This window comes from Monodelphis domestica, chromosome 6 (assembly GCF_027887165.1).
Source record: "Monodelphis domestica isolate mMonDom1 chromosome 6, mMonDom1.pri, whole genome shotgun sequence".
Lineage (NCBI taxonomy): Eukaryota > Metazoa > Chordata > Mammalia > Didelphimorphia > Didelphidae > Monodelphis > Monodelphis domestica.
Window position 1 is genome coordinate 184,825,542 of NC_077232.1, and position 20,404 is coordinate 184,845,945.

At 35.1% G+C, this 20,404-nt stretch overlaps 1 protein-coding gene across 1 annotated transcript in view; it reads right to left on the reverse strand.

The window, feature by feature from the left end:
- The window catches only part of LRBA (LPS responsive beige-like anchor protein), an 854,371-nt gene that overhangs the window by 20,779 nt on the left and 813,188 nt on the right, over positions 1-20,404 (reverse strand). Inside the window, exon 52 of the mRNA XM_056803808.1 lies at positions 18,256-18,423. Within this exon, the coding sequence (XP_056659786.1) occupies positions 18,256-18,423 (168 nt within the window). The remainder of the gene's footprint in view (positions 1-18,255; positions 18,424-20,404) is intronic.

Sequence of the window (20,404 nt, forward strand, 5' to 3'; positions counted from 1 at the left end):
CTTCTAAAGAGACATGAGTATGAAATAGATAAATAGAAAGGATATATGTATAAATTTGTGAGAGAGTAAAAATTACCTTACACTTTACTCCTTGCCTTATGAGTTTCCTCCTATGTCCCTGTTGTAGAAGCTTTTCCATTCCATAACAAAATTACTACCTAGTTTTATCAATTGGTAGCCTTTGATCAAGAGTAAAAATCATAAATCTATAAAGGATATATATTTAATGTGATGATCCCTTTTTGTTTTTATAAATTACCATTTTACTGGGCTAGTTGGATAGAAAGGGATTTTTGTGCCAGGTTTCCTCAAAGCCAAAAGTTTAGGCAGAGAAAATTGATAAGTGAATGTAAACATTCTAATTTGTGGGCTAAAAACAACAAAGGTCAGATAGATGGAAATGAACTAAAAGGAAAAACTTGGATTTATCATCTCACTTAAGCATGTTGATGAATAAAATAAAAAGAATGATTTAAAAATACCCATGTCAATGTTACATTTGTAATTTTCTTCTACGGTACTTCTTGAAGTGGAATGCCAAGCCATTATTTTTAGTTCCTGTATTGTGATTTTATGAGTATGGAGAGCTTCTAAACACAAATCTCCTCGATCTGTTCTGATCAGTGCCTCCTCTGTAACTGACAGGGGTAGCAAGAGAACTGAGAAGTTAAGTGACTTGCCCAGAGGAAAACAGCTAATGGCTGTCAGAGGTGGAAATTGAAGCACTGAGGCCATTCACTGGTCATATTGTCTCTCACCTTCCTTTTTATTTTTAAAAGAGATTACTTTTGGAGCAGCTAGGTAGTACAGTAGATAGCAAGGCAGGTGGGGGAGGTCAGGAGGACTTGGTTCAAATCTGGCCTCGGACACTTCTTAGCTGTGTGACCCTAAGCAAATTATTTAGTCCTGATTGCCTAGCCTTTGCTGTTCCATCTTAGAATTGTTACTAAGACAGAAAGGGTTAAAAGGAAGAGAGATTACTTTTATTAAGTATAATTTCATGAATAAGAAAACTCTAAAGTAATAGTGTTTCTTACAATAAAATAAGACTTAAGAAATTTTCATGGATTGACAGGATTCCTAGGACACCAGAATTATTTTACTCATAATCATGGCTATATTTCCAACATTAGTGTGATATACCAAGACTCTGACAAATGTAAATCTTAAAAACTACTCAGACTGTACTTTAGAAGATTTGATTTTGCTTTTTCCTTATTGTAACAATGGAGATACTTGGTCTAACAAGAATCAGGAATGTCTTGGGAACTTTACATTATTCCACCCATACTTAGACATACTTTAGGGGAAGATAAAGTTGTAAACTCCTGATTGAACAATGAAGGTACTTAATTCATACCTTATAGTGAAGCTAGAACTTAAACTAAGTCTTATTTTAAAATATAATACCAAAGGGTGTTAAGTACCTATAAAGGTTAAATTTATCAAAAAACGGTCAAGTAACTCACAAAAGGCAAGCTTAACAAAGAAGTGTGAAGTACTCAGAAGATATAATCTAACCAGAGAAGGTGAGAACTAAAGAGTGGTGAGAACTAAGAATGGGCAGTCCTGGAAAGAAGCAGAAGCGTCTACTGTGATTGGTAGATGTGAAAATTTAGGGGAGGTGACATAAGAGAAAATTTCTTTAAAAGCAGGGATAAAAAGTCAGTGAGGAATTCAGTTCAAAGTGGAATTAAGTTCTGAACTCAGTTCAGGAGAGTGAGTTCAGTGGAGGACTGGAGCTTCCTTGGAGACGGTCTTGGGGTGAGTGATAAGACTGACTCCCTTTCCCTCAGGCTCAGGGAGGCCACTTTGGCCAAGTCCTTTAACTACAGCCTGGCTCAGCCTGAGCCAGAGCAGTTTAAATTAATTCTCTCTCTCTCTCTCTCTCTCTCTCTCTCTCTCTCTCTCTCTCTCTCTCTCTCTCTCTCTCTCTCTCTCTCTCTCTCTCTCCATAATTCCCAGCAGACTTGGGTATTTTATTATTTGGGAATTATCCCTGGCAACCAATTATTTAGATTTAAGTCAAAACACTAAAATTATCTTTACACAAGAATACCTTATTTGGCAAATATTAATACTGATACTCCAGAATACATGTGTTATATAGTATTCTAGATTGGCCTCTACAAATCAGAACCAACTATATGATGAAAGATTACCATCATGGAAATATAGGAGGGAGTGAACGCGATTCATCACTAGATATGCTTGAATGCTAAAACTAGTTTTGTTTTAGTGCAAATGTTACAATAAGATACAGAAACAGAAATACACTTTCAAATGAAAAAATCATTAACAAAAATGCCAAGTGGTTAAAAAAGTGCCACTTCTTTGTATATATGATCATTTATTTTATCTTTTCAGTGAGAAAAAAATTGTGCATGTCTTCAAGTATATGTATGTGTACAGAATGACCTTTGAAATAACAATTGAATGCCTTCTGATTCAAAAGTTTAAAAAAAGTACCCCAAATGATGAAACATCAAATAGTCAGGAAAGGAAAAAATATGCTCTTCTTAGGTGACTAATTACAGAAATACTTCTTAGGTTTTCAGTGAGATGATTTTGTTTAAATCCATTCACCTCTGGAAAACAAAAACTACAGGCTCAGGAAATATGCAGAAGACTTCAAGAAGTGGCATGAGTGAAAGAAGAGATGCTTCTTCAGAATTCAACTTTACTGCTTCTTTTGGTAGACAGGCATAAGAAATGTTTTTAAGGGGAAATGATCTAGTCTTTTTGCTTAGTAGAAAATGAATTTTGTATGTTTTTTCTTTGAAATCTAGTATTCTTTACCCATGTTTCCTGATCATCAAACACCAGGATAAAAATTAATTCCAGGAGAGCTCTCACTAGTTCTGATATGCCATGTGTTTCCAGCATTAAAATTTTAGATTTCCGAAGTGGACTTGTATGTTTCAGGGTACTCAAACTGTGAAACCTTACCAGAAACTTTTGGAGTCAAATTGAAACTGAAATGAAATTGTGAAAGGGCAAAGGAGATAATCACAAGGATTAAAAAAGCAAGACAGTGCATGTGGCCCCCAGAAACTTCATCCCACCCTCAACTTAACAGCTAGATTGATAAGTGTGACCCTGAAGTTCAGTACAGCCCAGGTGATAACCCCAAGAAAGACAAAGAAGTCAAGTCATGAGTTTGTGTTGAAGTTTGAAAGTCTAGTAACATTCTAGCATTGTGTCATAAAATTCCAAAAGTAAGACCTAGTAACATTATAGCAGGAACCGACAACCATCCTAAATCTGCTTCTGTCCACTATTTATATAGATCACTGACATGGTGACATTTAGAAAGTAATGTTGAAATGGGATGATGCTAGCCATGTTTTCCCTCTTTAAAGAAAACTAAGACTATCAGGATCTCTCCCTAAAGTTTCTCAATAAATACAGAAAGGGGAGGGAGTAGCACAAATCTTCTTAAAAACATCAATTGATCCTTTGATAAAATTTTCCAGTTTTATGGGATCATAAATCTTTACCTACGCTTTTCTGAGATAAGTATGGCCTACTTAAAAGCTGATTGTAAAGCATAATAGAACTTTTTTAAGAAAACTTTTAAAGTGGTATACCTGCTCCTCCTCTCTCCCCCAAAAACCCTGGTTTTCCATATAGCAAAGGGAAAATTTTATTTTGCAACTAGTTTAAGAGAGCACCACTTTAACTCCCTCCCCCTTTTTACAGGGGGGAAAAAAAAGGCAGGGTGGGAGACAGACTTTTAGATCGCTTTTGAAAAGCAGGAGAAAAGACTTCAAAGGAGAGAAGGCCTTTGTCCCTGGAGCAGGTTTAGGACTACTGATGCAAATCCCAACTAAAGGCTGAAAAGAATACTCTGTGCATCTTTATGGAGATCCTTAAAGGAAGATGATCAAGTCAAATGAGATTAAAGACAGTCCAAATCCTGCCCTGAATACCAGGACACAAGAGTTGTACAGATGTGCTTTTCTCAGCACAGGAGCTGCCTGCCTGCCACAGCCTTGCCTACTGCCAACATCCATCTCCTCAGAGACAGCCTCCAGCACTGGCCAGCAGTATCCCCCACCCCCAAAGCACCTTGGAAGCTTTGATGAGAGTCCTGCTTTTCTAAGTGTTAAGTCAAAAGTTTCAACAAGAGGTGAGCAACTGTATCCTCCTCAAGCATAGTGCCACTCTCTCTTGAGGGACTACAGGACACTTAAAAATCATACTCCTCAAAAGAGAAATAGGCAATCTCTCCAGGGCATCCAGATCAATTTAGGTTTGCTGCTTCCTAAGGCAGCACACACTGTTCCTTACTTGGGTGAAAGTATACACATATGGCTAGTCAGTTACAGTTAGAAATACATACTCAGAAACAGGTATGGGGGAAGCACCCACACTCTTAGAGAAGATCATTACTTTCTTCAAAGGTTTGAAAAACACTTTTTGGCATATGTTGGTATTTCTTTTTTGGTCATGAGAAACAGAAGCCATAATAAACACTATTTAAAAGTGAATTCAAAAGCCTTATGTAAAAATCATGATTTGCCAAAGAGAAACCCATTCTGAAAGCAAAAATGTCCACTCACCTATTTCTATACTCTAAGTCCTATTATAGAAATTTTGTTTTACAACTTAGAAATGAATTGATTTCCTGCTCTTTGGTTAACTTCTCAAAAGATGTTTTATATTACTATGGATTTTTGAGGCAGTCTTATTTCATATAGTATCAGGATGAATTTTTAAAAAATCCTGACCATTAGTAATTTTCAAATCATACTTTTGTAACTACATTATATATACCTTTATGCAAAGCTATTCTTTACAATTATGAATTTCAGATAGAATGTAAATTAACTATCTTAAAAATAGCTATTATGAAATGTTATGGTAGGAATGTTTAAGAACAATTATGGTATTTGAAAAAAAGTATAATTTAATTCATAGAATTTTAAAATAGATCAGCATATTGCTTGCTTTCTCCTTCTCAGTGAGTATGGTTGGGAGTGGGAGGGAGACAAAGAATTTGGAACTCAAAATTTAAAAAGAAAAGAATATTAAAAATAGATTAATAAATTAAAAGGTCAAAAAATATCCAATCAATTTGTACTCATAGTTGAGCTCTTAAAAAACTACAATATAACTGCAAGTAAAAAGAATCCAAACCCTTAACTAAACCCAGTCATCTAATGAAATTGTTGGGGGCATATGAATAATAAAACAAAAGAATTTTATATTGTAGTACTATCTGGTAATCGATTCTTTTGATATGCCAATCAAAACGTGTCTTGTTTTATGATAACATTTTGCATACTTCCCAAAACCACATAAAACAATATGAGACTAAGAAAAATGCATATCAACTAGCATAGCAAATCACAATAATCAAGGTTGTGGGCAGTTTGTTGGGGAATATTTTTTCAAAACTAACATATTGACTTCACAAAAGTTGTCAAAGTGTCAAAGGGAATTTAAATGGTTTTAACTTAATTATAAAACAACACCAACAATAAAAGCCCTTAAAATTTTCAAGAATTTCTCCTCTCAGGCCTAAGGTTTCTCCTTTTCTTGTCAAGATCACATTTTACAAAGTTGACAGAATGCGCAAGGTTTAAAAGTGCTTGAGTTGTTGCTTCATCTAGGGATGGCAAACTTCTTAGAAGCAGTTGTGACAAGTTCTCGTTATAAACAAAAACAACATTGCACTATAAATGCAAAGGAAGAGATAATATTTGTCTATTTCATCTTCTGAAAGAGTCCTCTTACCAACTGCCTTGCTTTTTCCCCAATTTTGTAGCAATAGGATCTGACTCCAAGAAGTCATAAGAAAATGTGACAGATCAGTTTTTAAAAAAGGAAATTTGCACTTGGGGAAAGCAGGCACTTCTCCAGTAAAATTCCACCTAGGAGTGTGGCACATTCAAAGGATGGGGGAAATCTCATTTCAAAGAGCACACAAAAGGGTTCTAAATATTCAAATTATTTTTAGCTCAGGAAACATTAAGTAAAAGAATTACTCAAACACCGCATGTTTCCCACTCCAGTACACACAATGGGCAACACTAAATCTATGACCCTTTTATGCTGTTATTGTCTAGTCCTTTGTTGAATAAGTGGACAGCACCTGCTCTTCAGCTCAATCCTTTCCTGATTCATCCATTTGGCAAATATTACCTTTATTTATAAAAGTATCATTCTGAGGTTGTAATTGGCCTGTACAATTGGGTGAGTTAGGCAAGGTTTTATGGAGGAGGTCACACATGATTCCAATTCTAAACAACAGATGGAAGGGAATTTTGAACAAAACGGGGAGGAGGTATGTTCAAGGCACAGGAACCCTGTGACCAAAGACACAAATGCAACCTGGGTATAGCACTCTTTTGTATGCATAGTAGGGTCTGCTTGCTTTTCCTTGGTGGGTTGGGGTGGACTAAGGCAGAGATAACAGTCCAATTTGTCTGTTGTGTAGTAATAAGGGATAAAGTATAGAAAGAGGGGATGAAAATAGATGGCAGAAAGTTTGAACACCAGGCAAGGGGATTTGAGTTGGAAAGAGCCACTAAAGATTTTTGAGCTGAGGTGAAATAACCAGATCTTTTGGTAAGAAGATTGAAATAGAGGTGGAAAGGTAGGTAAGGAAGCTATTACAGTAGCACAGGTAACTGATAATGAGATGATTGTACTTGCAGTTTCTTGTACTATGTGGTCCCAGTGGAAATAGAAAAGAGGGCATGAGAAATTGTGAAAATGCATTTCTTTTCTTTCTTTGCAGAAGTGAGTGACTATGGATATGAAACTGTACATACTTTGGTTAATGTTTTTTTGTTTGTAATGTTAACTTTGCTGAATATTTCTTTCCTATGTTAAAAAAAATCATTATCCTAAGGATGGGGAAGGGAGGAGAAAGATATTTAGAAATGGTGATTAGGGCAGCTAAGTGGTACAGTAGAGTTATGTGAATTTTTTATTTACTCCACCCTGCTTAGTCTTTAGAATTCTAGCAACCAGGAATGTATACACCCCCACTTAAGGATTAACTGTAGGGGAAGATGGCCTATGACTGGAATGTGCTAGTAAGTGACAAATCAGAAACAACTGACTGACCCCTTGGGCTCTCCTAAGCCAAGCTTAAGCTACCATTGGTACATGTGAGACACAGGTAGTGATGTAAAGAACTGCCTATATATTTTGTAGACATCCTGTGAGAGTGGCTGTCTTCGCGGTATTGGGAGCTTTTGGTGGCATTTGGTGTGCTTGCAGCTTTGGTGGACTTTTAGTATTGGGAGGAGCTCTGGTCTAGGTGAGGCGGTTTCCCTGAATAGGACTTGGTGAGTGAGAAGGCTGACTCCTCTTTTCCTTGACCTTCTGAAGGCACTATCCTCTGAGGAGGCCCCTCATCTTGGAGGAGGTCTCATGGCTGGAAGCCGAGCTAGATTTAATCTTCTGAGAAGGTCCCTTGGCTGAGGCCACTGAACTCCCCCTGGCTTAGGCCAGACCAGAGCAAATCTTCTACCCCTTCCCTCTTCTCCTTCTTCTTAATTTCTTCCTTCTATTGTAAATAACCCACCATAAAATCCCAAACTGACTTGAGTATTGCATTGGGATTGAATTTAAATCCCTGGTGACCACTAATATAATATATTCAGTCTTGACCCTAAATTTTACCCTTAACAGTCAGGAAGAACTAAATTCAAATCTGGCCTCAGACACTTCTTAGCTGTGTGATCCTGGATAAGTCATTTAATCCTATATGCCTCAGTTTCCTCATCTGTAAAATGATCTAGAGAAGGAAATGGCAAACTACACCAGTATCTTTGCCAAGAGAATCCCAAATAGGGTCATGAGGAGTTAGACACAATTGAAATGACTGAACAAAATAATAGAAAATGAAGACTGCTCTAAACTCTTTCTTCTTCCTACTTTCCCTATAATTCTATAGGGCACCATCATCCTCCCAGTAACCTGTTTCCAACCTACATGCTAGCCTAAAATTCTCCCTCTTTTCCAACCATATTCAATTTGTTGCCAAATACTTCTAATGTTATACATGTCTTGAATATGCCCCCTATATTCCTCTGACAAACTGGTTTAGGCCTTTGTCACCTCATGCTTGGACTACCACAATAAACTCCGGGTTAGTCTCAATGCTACAAGCCTCCACCCTCACTGCAATTCTCCACTTCCATGATCTTGTCAAAGTGATCTTCCTAAAGCATGGTTCTGACAATGTTATCCACCTCCCTCACTCAGTAAACTCTAGTGGCTCTTTATCATCTCCAGGATCAAACAGAAAATCTAGTTTGGCTTTTAAAGCCTTTGGTAAGCTCACTCCTCCCTCTATTTCTAGGATTCTTAACTATTACTCTTCCCCACATACATTGTAGTCCAGTGACACGCCCCTCCTTGATGTTTCTTGAGCAAGACACTCAAACTCCTAACTCTAGTCTTCTCTGGCTATTTCTCCTGTATGAGATCCTCTTTCTCCTCATCTCTGCCTCCTAGCTTCTCCAACATCCAGTTAAAAATCTCACTTTCTAAAATTAGTCTTTCCTAGTTCTCCTTAATGGCTTTTACTTCCCCTCTATTAATTTTACCAAATAACCCCCAATACAGTTGACTGGAAGCTTTCTGAGAGCATGGATTGTCTTTATCTTTCTTTGTATCTCCAGAGTTAGGTATAGTGCTTGGCACATAGTAGGTGCTTACTAAATCTTTAATGGCAGAGTCATCTCCTAAAGAGAGGTGATGACTTGATGTGCAGGAGATATTTATTTTGGAACATGCCTCAGGGGCAGCATTTGTTTCACTTGATATGAATATTTGTTACAGAATATTTTTTTCTATTTTTTTCTTTTTAGAGTGAGAGAAGTAAGAGGGAGAAAAACAAATGCTAGTTAATTGAAAAAATAAAATTGAATTTTTTTAATTGATAGGAAATTGAAGTATGGATGATTTATCAAAAGATATAAAAAAGATCTATATTTCTCTTAAAAAAGAGAAATAGAAGTGGGGGCAGATTGAGAGATGCAGACATAAAACCACCAAGATTTGTTAAGTACCTACAAATTTGATGACATAAAGGAATGGAGGGACAATTAAAGAAAACTACAAAGTTTTGAATGGGAGACTGGGTCAGTGGTGGTGCCAGACAAAACTCCTTAATTAATGAAGTCAGAACCTCCAAGAAATTTCTTATACCACCAACAAAGAGATCCAGCACTTAGACAAAGAGAGGAATAGCAGTTCTATTAAGTATAAGCTATTCTCACCTTTCTCCTATTGTGTTCAAAACACTTTTTACCTTATTAATTCACTACTATAGTTGCTTAACTTTAGCTGTTAATTTCATTTTCTACCTCATTTCTCTAGGTGTAACATACAAAGTATTTCTAGGAATTCAATAAAATCCTACTATAGAAGAATTTGGGAATCCAGTGGAATTTATTATGACCATGTAACATTATTATATAAATATAAGATTTTATACTTAAAGAAGGAAATTCCTTATTTTAACTATTCAAAATGCCTTTCTACCAACTCATCTACTAAATCCCACATGGTTCTTTGAAATACCTTCTTTTTGGCAACTTTTGAAGGTTTCTTCCATGGGAACATTTGGAATTCACAACTATACATTTAAATCACAGAATTTTGGAGCTGAAAACATATTCAGAGAATAGTCCAACCATTTCACTTTATGAGGAAACAGTCACAACAGAAGGGATCTGATCTGTTTAAGTAGAATATGAAGACTTTTGACAAGTTTTAAAAGTCAGAAAACTGAAGGGGAAGAGAGGAGAATAAGCATTTGTCTTGTGCCCACTATATGTCAAGCACCATGTTACACACTTTCTTTCCCCCAAATATTAGCATATTTGAGCCTCACAGTGGGAGAGTCTGAGGTAAACAGGGTCAAACAGGAAGTATTTGAGGCCAGTTTTTACCTCAGGTCTTCCTGATTCCTGGGGCCATCACTCTATCACACTATGTTCCTAATTGATAAAAAAAATAAATAACCAACCAAACAAATAAACAAAAAAAAATTCTATAATTTTTTTTATTTTTGTTTTTTTTTAACTCTTCCTTTCTGTTTTAGAAATTAAAGTATCAGTTCCAAGGCAGAAGATCAATAAAGGGCTAGGCAATGGAAGTGACTTGCCCCAGGTCACCCAGCTAGGCAACCTACATATTTTGAACAATGCTCTGGAGAATGAAAGACTACAGAAAGTAAAGATCATAATGTTGCATGTTTGAAAGTTCACAACAATAGGGTCAGAGTATTATTATTATTATTATTATTACTTGAAAGAACCTTTAGTTGTCATCTAGTCTAACCCATCAGTTTATAGTGGAGGAATCAGAAATTCATAGGGCAAGTGACTTGCCCAGTTTCACCCAGTTAAGAAGCACAAGACTGGCACTCACACTAGAGACCACACTGATTCCCACTTCCCTTTTCTTCCAATATCCTCTGTATTCTATGCTGTTTAAGTTTAATGGTTGCATTTACTTATCTCATGGTCTAAAACACCTCTGAAGAAAAATAAAGGCATGATCCACTTTTAAGTATAAACTGCCTCATTAACAATTTCTCCATCACTTCCTTAAATTTAGACAACTGAAAAAGCAATAAGTCAATCTCTGACTGATTTATAGCATTTGCTGATTACCAAGGTGGAAATCCTTATCCTAAAATTTTAACCATTGGATTGTATGAGCCCCCAGGAACTGGCTCTAGCATACCTACTCAACTCAAACTACTCTGATTCTGAAGAAGCCTATTGCAATGTATGGGGGAAATACATTTTAAGATTTATGAACAAATAAAAGCAAGGACTTAACACTTACCAACATAAATAGTAAAGCTGAGAACATAAACAAGTATAATAGTGCTTGCTTTGCTGCTTCATAAGCCTTCATAATAAAATCTGGCATATTAAAGAGACAAATTTGAGAGCAATTTATGAATAGAGTCAGGCAGGCAGTGCAAGGAAGTGATGAGTTCAAATCTCACCCCTTGTTCACAGAACTGAGGACAAGTCACACAAATCCTCAGTACTTCAGGCAAATATTTGTGACTTCAAAATCTTAGATAATTATTGATCTGCTTTTGGAGGAATGTAGTTTTCCAAATCTGGACCCCTATTCCACCCCCATTCAAAAAAAGGTCTTATCATGAAGTCCTTTAAAACATTGAATTCCTCTGTAGCACTGAACAATTATTCTCTTAGCTTATGACCAACTGGGAAAACTGTTTCTTTTAAATTTAGAGCTAATCTTTTTAGATGGGGTTGAAGCCATCAGGAATTAGGAGCATGCAGGATGACTTACAATTAGAGAATAGCTGCAAGGAGGTATGAGCTGTGGTAGTAGCAGTAGTAATGGCAGTAGCAACAGTAGGAAAAAGTTGTTACAACTCAAGATAATTGAAGGTCCCGTATAAAAATATTTATAGGCATGCATTATAAGATCAAAATAACTTAACATATGACCTTTGTATTAACACTTTTTACAGGAAACACTTGGTAAAAACAACAACAAAAAAAACCCTTGAATATTCTACTGGTAATAGTATGAAAAATGAAGAAATTAACTTATAAATGTATTTGAAATTTTTTCTTGGAAACATTGCTACATTTAAATTTATCTAGACTCTATGCTAGATAAGTTTCATTCTTATTTCTTTTCTTTGCTTTCTCTATCTCCATGGTGAAAAATAAAGAGTATCATTTTGAATTTGGGGATAAGGGCAATCTCAGATGAGTGGTCAGCACACAGTTCTATTTAAAAGTCTAAAAACATTGTTCAATGGACTATAGAGAATATAGAGAATCTTGTTATTTAATTTTTTGGTTTAAATCCAGAAATATTTTATAATTAAATTTCTAATTTGGGTATAAAAAATCCCCCATATAGCTTTTTCTGTGGTACTAATGTTTGCATATGAAGATAGTCAAAGTGTCAAATTTAGAAAATAAATCATAAGTTTCTCTGTTCTTGTAGTTATATAGCTACAACTTAAGGGCTGAATGGTATAGTCATTTTTTTCCCCTGCAACTACACAAGGTAAATAAATATGATATATTGGTATATCATCCCACCACTCTGCATATGGTGCACATTAAGGTTGTATTCATTTACCAGATGAATATAATTCCTTTTACCACATCTACTCTTCGTTCCAAGCAGTAAATATAGAGTTGTTTTGCCTGGAACTTGAGGGCCTGCATTACATCATTGAGCACTAAACATCCTAGACCTTCTGGAGAATTTCATGCATACAGTTTTTGTGACACCTGAACTTGAATATTGCCAACACACCAACTTGTGGAATTCTTCAAGGGAAGAAAGCAACTTATCTGGCCTGATTTCAGTCACAAGATAGACATACTAATGCTGCAAGGAAAACTGTAGCTAAAGCTGTGATACACACTTGGTTCCTTAAAGAGACAGGTCAACACTTCACTGTGGATGAGGGTGTCTGGGATATTCTCTGGCCCAAAAACCCGCTATGAGCTTCATTTCCTTTACTTAAAATCACAAAACATCTAACACAATTAGTGCAAACTGGAATAAAGTCTCTTAGACAAGGCTGTCATCTCTAAATCCTTTCCTAAAGTGAAGTCCAACCAGGTGATAGTCTCAAAACTGTTTATTTTTAGAACCTTTTTGGAAAAAAACAGGCAGATGTAGTACCTGCTTTCCCTCTATCCTCCAAAATTATAAGTAAAATAAACCCCTGGCTGGCTACAATTCTACAAAGCAGAAAACTAATCTTCATTTTTAGGGGGTTAAATTTAACTCAAAGAAGGAAGTGCCATTTCGATTCTAGTCCACACAGAAAACACCTTGCCAACTTTTAGTTTTTTGTTAAAGCTCACCTGGATTACTGAGCTGATTTCCCAGGTATCAGCAGCACTAATTTCCTAGTGATGGCCAGAAGATGGTGCTCTAGGACATCTACTTCTATCCACTAATAATTGTTAGTTTCAATCTGGCCATTTTTTGGCAAGACAAAGAATAAGGATTTATCAGTAGCTTCAGTGAAAGATATTGTGCCTTACCATAAAAAGGACATAATTCCTGTATATGTGCACAGAAATATACATATGCATAAGGACAGACTAGGAAGCATCTAGTAAATAATTCACACCTGGACATATTATACCACCACTTTTCTCACAGAGCTGATGTGCAGTACATGTGTATATCGGCAGTATTTATGTTCATATGGTAAGATCATTCTAAATTCATTAAAAAAAAATTTAGAATGCCTGAAAGTTAGAATTCATTTTTAATTATAGGAGGAATGTCTCATTAGGCGGATACTAGTAAAATTAATAACAGTAGGATTTACGGTAATGACTTTTAAGTGATTGATGAGAGTACAACAAAATGAAGTTTTAGACAGAGAAAAAACAGGGCAGCTATATCATACAGTACTTTAAAAAACAGCTCTGTGGTCTGTTCTTTCTAGCCTTATGGTTAATAAAACCTTCTTTCTAATTAATGGTGCTGAAATATTTTTTTAAGGAACAGGATCATGTTGTGATGAAAAAAAAAACAACTCAAATAGTTGTTCTTTTTTCTCCCAAGCAGACGCCATTCTCATAAAACAGAAAGCTGACATAGATTAGCATGTCTGATTGCAAAAAAAAAAAATGCCACCTTTCAATCAAATCAAAACCAGAATGTGCAAATGGAAAACTACTTCACTAAAAATACTGTGCACACAAATCTAAGTCACAACTTAAGAGTCTATGGACATTTGTGTCTAAGGCTAATCACCTGGGGATTAAAATGCACACACATACACACCCATTCACTACCTACAAATAATTAATGGGCTTTAATTCTTTAAACTAAAGTTTATGTTGTTTTGTGTTTTTATACACAAAATAGTTATAAATAATAGTGATTACTTTATAATTTTCTGCATATAATGCAGGTAAATAATGACATTTCAATGTTTAAAATATTGCAAATTGCAATATGAAAACTTTGAGGATCATTTATTTTAATAATAATAAGAGATATATAAGTCTAGACCTCAGCAACATGGGGGAAAGGAGTCACTGAAGAAAAAGAGCAAGGCTCTCTCTGGCAGGGCTCTTTCTCTTTGAAAAATAACTAAAAATCAATGTGAGATTCTCCATTTATATCTCAAAGCTATTTCTAATTAATTTGTACCAAGTGTATATTATAAATTAAAGTCATAGCTTATTGTTATCTGCATTTAGGAAAGTATTTTTCACAAAAGTTAATAATGAATGATTATCACTCAAAGAAAAAAAAGCCTGGTAGATGTGAAAACACAGTATTTTTACTATAACAGGCTGATTTAATTAACCATGAGAACCTGTATTTTTTTTTTTGAGCCTAAAGTTGTTATATACAAAACTTATCCACTATGAAATTTATTTTTTGCCCAGATCATCTACATATTACAATTGGGTAGCATGTTATTTTTCATTCTCTCTCTGTTCCTTTTTGTTTAAACAGTAATAAAGCTATTGACTTTACAAACGGCATTAGTATTAGATCTAGAGACAGTGAAGTGGTAAGAAAGGAAAAAAAGTGGAGCATGGTCTGAACAAGTGAAATTAAATTTCCAAAGAAGGCTTATTCTCTTGACTTTCAAATTGGAAAAACTACTCCATAAGTGAAGGAGACCTATAAAAAACTGAAAAACAACAGGCCTAGAGATTTCTTTCATGTGCTTTTTACCATGGAGGAAGGGAGGAAACTTTTAACTCAACAGTCTTAAGTAAAACAAGTTATTATATGCATCTCTGGGCCATGTATTTATTACATGTGTAGTAAAAACCCACATGCTTTGTCTAGATCACACACTAGATAACAGAGGAAGAAGCACAGACTGAGTATGTGAAAGTAAAAATATTTGTCTCACAAAAAATACCCATCTGAAAATTCATCTGACTTCAGATGTTGTCTGTGCTGTCATCTAGACACTAATTGCTATTAACTTTCGTGGTGCAAAAATGGCTTATTTTTTCTTTCGAGAAGTACAGATTGTGACAGAAAAATAAACAAACTAAACTTGTTCTAGTTTCATTTTCCTCTTGATTTCTCAAAGCAAATGATGTATCTAAATTAAACTGAAGTATCCGATATTTTTCAAGGGCTAGGAAGGAAGTATAATGCTATGGAGAAAGTGGCAGAGCTGGAGTCAGGAACTTGGGTTTGAACTCCAGCCTTGCCAAGTGCCAACTCTGTAAACTGGAACAAAGTTCTTAAAGCTGCTAGATCTTTGCTCCTCATCTGCAAAATGAGGAGGCTGGCCCTAATGGGCCTCTAGGCTCTCCTCAAATGCAAATCTAAAGTCCTATGAAAGAGATATAATTTTCTTGGATGAAATTAATTTAGCAAATATACACTGCTGTCCACCAGCACTGAACATAGACTACTTGGTCTACTGCAGCCTTTTTCCAGATAGGCACTAGGAGAAGTTGATATTTTCCACTCTGTACAGAAAATGAGCCTTCAACCAAAGGGCTTCATAAGAAAGTTGATGTTGATCTAGTGGTCAATTGTTTAAAGGACTTGATTCTCAAACTATGAGATTAGGGCATTGTTATTATCATTGTTTTTCCTCTTTTACAGATTAGTCAAATGTAGCTCTCAGTGAGAAAACACGAGTGTTGTTTGTTTTTACATTTATATAAGTAATTTAAAGTTTGTAAAGTACATACATGATCTCATTTGATATTCATAACATCCTTGCATAGTAGGTACAACAGACTATTGTCCTCATTTCAGAGATGAAGAAACTGAGGCTGGTAAATGTCTGAAGTGAGACTGGAACCCAGGCCTTCCTTATTCATTAATACTATTCACCAAAGTTTGACTTCAAATTTAAGGCTCTGATGCTCCAGTGATGTTTTTTTCACTAAGCTAGATTCCTCCCTACCCCCTCTTAAAAACTTATTGCAGCCTTCCTCCAAAAATATTTGGAGATTCTTATTTCACTATGTGGACTTACCTTTCTAAAAGACATGAACAATTGGCTGATGTGAAATATAATAATCCTAGACAAATGTGTAACTCATGTGTCATTAGAGACTTCTCAGATTTCATTGCAGAATGCCCAAAGCCCACATGGATGAGATGGTGAGCTAAAGCAAGTGAAGGCACCAATCCTAAACCATCGCCTATCAGTTTCCATCATCCCCTTTGTTTAATACAAAGTTGTCAACGAAATAGGTTTAAGAAAGGTAAAACTGGATAGACTTAAGTCTTTCAAAATATCTGGATAAAAATAACAAAGTAACAGATTTAGCAATTATGACAATTAAAAGCAGCCATTTGGGGAAGGTTAATGAAAAAAATACAACATACTTTTATTCAAAATAATATTTAGACTATTGTGCTAAAAGGAATAATAAAGAAGAGGAATTCCGTGGAGACTGGAACAACCTCCAGGAAGTGATGCAGAGCGAAAGGAGCAGAACCAGGAGAACATTGTACACAGAGACTGATACACTGTGTTACAATCGAAGGTGATGGACTTCTCCATTAGTGTCAATGCAATGTCCTTGAACAATCTGTAGGGATCTAAAAAATACTATCCACAAGCAGAGGATAAACTGTGGGAGTAAAAACACCGATGAAAAGCAACTGCTTGACTACAGGGGCTGAGGGGAAATGACTGAGGAGAGACTCTAAATGAACACTCTAATGCAAATACCAACAACATGGCAATGGGTTCAAATCAAGAACACATGTGATAACCAGTGGAATCGTGCGTCGGCTATGGGAGAGGGAAAGGGGCGGGGGGGGGAAGGGGAAGAAAATAAAATGATCTTTGTTTCCAGTGAATAATGTCTGGAAATGACCAAATAAAATAATGTTCAAAATTTAAAAAATAATAATAATATTTAGGGGGAAAAATCCATTGATGTATGGTTAATGTGTTTCAACTGAATGTAAAATGGAGACAATAGAATTCTCAGACATGGTCTTGAAGTACAATGCAGCACTGTATATCAGTCTACATACTTTAAACTTCTCGAGTCTCCAACATTTGGAGGGAATGCTCCTAATTTGGTCTCAAATACAGACATTTGCAATTCATCATGGAAAACATTTTGCTTAAGCAGTACATATAACTTCAACTGGTTATCTTCCATAGTGTATTAAGCAAAGATTTGAATCTAAAAAATCTATACCAAAAAATCTCTTAAATTATGGCTAGAATTTGCTCACCTTCAAAACATCTAATCTCCATATAAACATACAGAGAGATTTAAGCACGATCTATTGCAGTCAGTGAGATATAAGATGGACTTTAAAGGTGTGGCTTATTTTCAAATTGAGAGACAAAAGTGATATAGGTACTACTGAACTATTTGGGCAAAAATAACCTGGAAACACGTGCTTACCCTAACAAAAAAAAATTGCAACTTGCTTTAAATTAGGAAACTGTAAATATTTAAGAGCAGTTAAAATGCTCTACCTTGTGAAATAAAAATCTAATGCTATTCCTGCAGTAACTCTTCAATGTTGTCATAATCATTTTAATTAAATTCTCATTTTTCAGGTGGTCCCTTTAATTGTTTTTTCCTACTACTTAATGTGTTTTTTTAAAGCCATTTCTTTTCCCCAGCTGTGTGCGATTGGTTTTAATGGTAGCTACTTCCTTTTTTGCCTTCTGTGAATTACACTTTTAAACGGTTGCACGTTTTGTGTTTTACTGCTTCAGTGTAGTTTCATAAAGAATTTTAAGGCTGTTGCTAAACATTTTCATTTCCCATCTGTAAAACTAAAAGTCAGTGAGAAATACTCCAGATTGGCCTTTTACAACCAGTTCTATTTTTTAATATATAAATGAAAGCGCATTATTACACAGATTGTGCAAAAACCTGGCTTATTTCTTCAAAATTACAATTTTTATTTGTGTTTTAAAAATAAGTAGTTCACAGACAAAATAATTTGTGGCATCTCTTTTGATTCTGGGTAATTATAAATTGATGACACATTTATATTTTCCTTGGTGGAATGCTACTTTCAGTAAGGACCAAATTTTTCAGACCTTAAGGGAAACATGGCAACTAAAAATGTGATTTTAAGCTTGAGTTTTAGTCATCAAGGGTCACAAAATCTTAACAAGACCACCTGGACCTTCTTTAATTTAAGCTTGAGAAAGTAAAATTGCTTGTTATTTAATTACTTTATCACAAGAAAGAAAAGGGTATCTACAGTAAAATTTTACTACCAGCGACTTATAGAAAATTTTCTGGTAAAATAAGTTGTACTTACTGCCTGGGTTATCTCCAATTCCATTGCTTTTCCCATTCCAATACCAGAGAAGGAGTGTTGCATCTCGAGACCCAGAGAGAATGTAACAATTTCCCCCAATGTATGACTCGGATCGGGCAAGGCAAGTGACAACATCCCAGTGTCCAAATACCACTTGTATCAATTTTCCTGAAATACAAGAGACAGATTGTTGGCTATAAATGATTGCTACTAATTAAATTTTATTTTTGTATATTCAGTAAAGAATGGTAAGGAGGACTTCTGTTCAAGAGTCAGAATACATAGAATTACTTCTCTATGTCTTAGAAAGTCAGAAAATTGCCTGTTGTAAGAAATATTCTGTAATTCTTCTGACTTTTCACTAGTTTAGCCTGGCCTCTTCCATTAGTTATGATTAATTAGGGTTTACTTTACTACATTCCATTTGCACTTTCCCAGATAATACATACATTTACATGCAACAGGTCATATGGGAATATTTCTAATGTTTACATACTGGAATTACATAAATTTGGAGAAAGAAAGAACTCATCATGGATTTCTAGACTAGTCAGGTCATTTTTGTTGTTCTTTTAATTACTTATATGGCTGAAATTCATTCCATAGAGGAGTGATGAAAGACAAACTTATAGCTGTTTATTCAGAGGTAAATTTTGGGGGGAAGAGTGAGAAGGAGCAAGAACCTCAGTAAAACTGTATAGCAGGGGGATTATATGTGTGTGCATGCATGTGTGTAGGTAATAGATCTGAGTTTATGTACATATATGCATGTATTCATACATAAAGAATATATGTACAAAGACTGTGTTAAAATATGTAATATCTGTATGAACTCTTTGTGTGTATGTGTGTGTGTGTGTATACACAAAACAAACTGGCCTTCATTTATCCAGACAGGCTAGCACATAATTGTGGAAATTGTGTAGGAAATTAAATCACTACAGTGGCCCCTCCATTCCATGTTGAGATCTTACCAGCTATCATTTCCCCAACAGACTGCCTCCCTTCTAAAATTCATAAAATAAATTAATGAATGTTTTATAGTGTTTTAATGCATTAACATCCCCGTGGGTTTCTATTTGAATAAAATTTTCAGCAGGGTCCCAGAAATGTTCAAGAGCACAGGAAAAAAGCCTTCATGCTTACAAAATATCACTAATATACATGCAGAGCTGATAAAAGCCGTAGCTTATCACAAGTGAAATCCCAAGCTATGTGAAAAGCAAGGACTTGTACCTGGTGCATACAAATATTCAAGCTGCCAATAAGTATTAGCTAGAAAGTGGGACTATTTTTCATGTGTTTTGACGTCTTAAATTTTCTTTAAACCTATGAAGCTATTAAAAGGAAGGATGGAGTTTTAGAAATCAAGTAGAGAAATGAGGGAAATACAGGGGGAAAGGAGGAAAAGGACGAAATTCTGTGTAGTTGATCAATGATCCTACAATAAAAATATGAACTCATAACTGACAATCTTGTACTCAAGTTTTTAAATCATACCTTTCTAAATGTCATTACCATACTTATTATATATATATATATATTTTATAGTGATTTAGGAGAAAAGTGTTTCTACTGAAGACTTTTTAATACCATACAAAATCAAAAACTCTCTTCTGAAATCTTTAGGTTTTCTCAATTCTAATGGTCTCTAAATTGACTTTTTTTGTGTTAAAAATTAGCAAATTTCTTTTGCAAATTTTAATTCTGATTCAAATGGGAACAGCAAATATTAAAAATGGTTTTTCTTTCATGAAAATTTTTCTTTCATGTGTTATAATATTTCTTTCACTTTGTTACATTATTCCTTATCCTTAATTCTAATACTTTTTTTAAGGTGCTTGAAGGGTACAAGAGAAAGACAAGCATGTTTCTACCCTTGGGAAGCTTTGAGTTGGGAAAATAAAATATTCAACAACTACAAAGGAAAAGATGAAGCCATGAAAGATAATGGAGATAAAAAATAGTACTACAGGATAGGATGAATGTCATTGTAATACCACAACATATTTTTATTAGTACAAATAGAATTCAAGCAACTTTGAACTTGTACGCAAGACTACCTTGGCTCAAGTCCCACTTCAGACACTTCATAACTATGTAAACCTTGGACAAATCACTTAACTATTGTATACCTCAATTTCCTCAT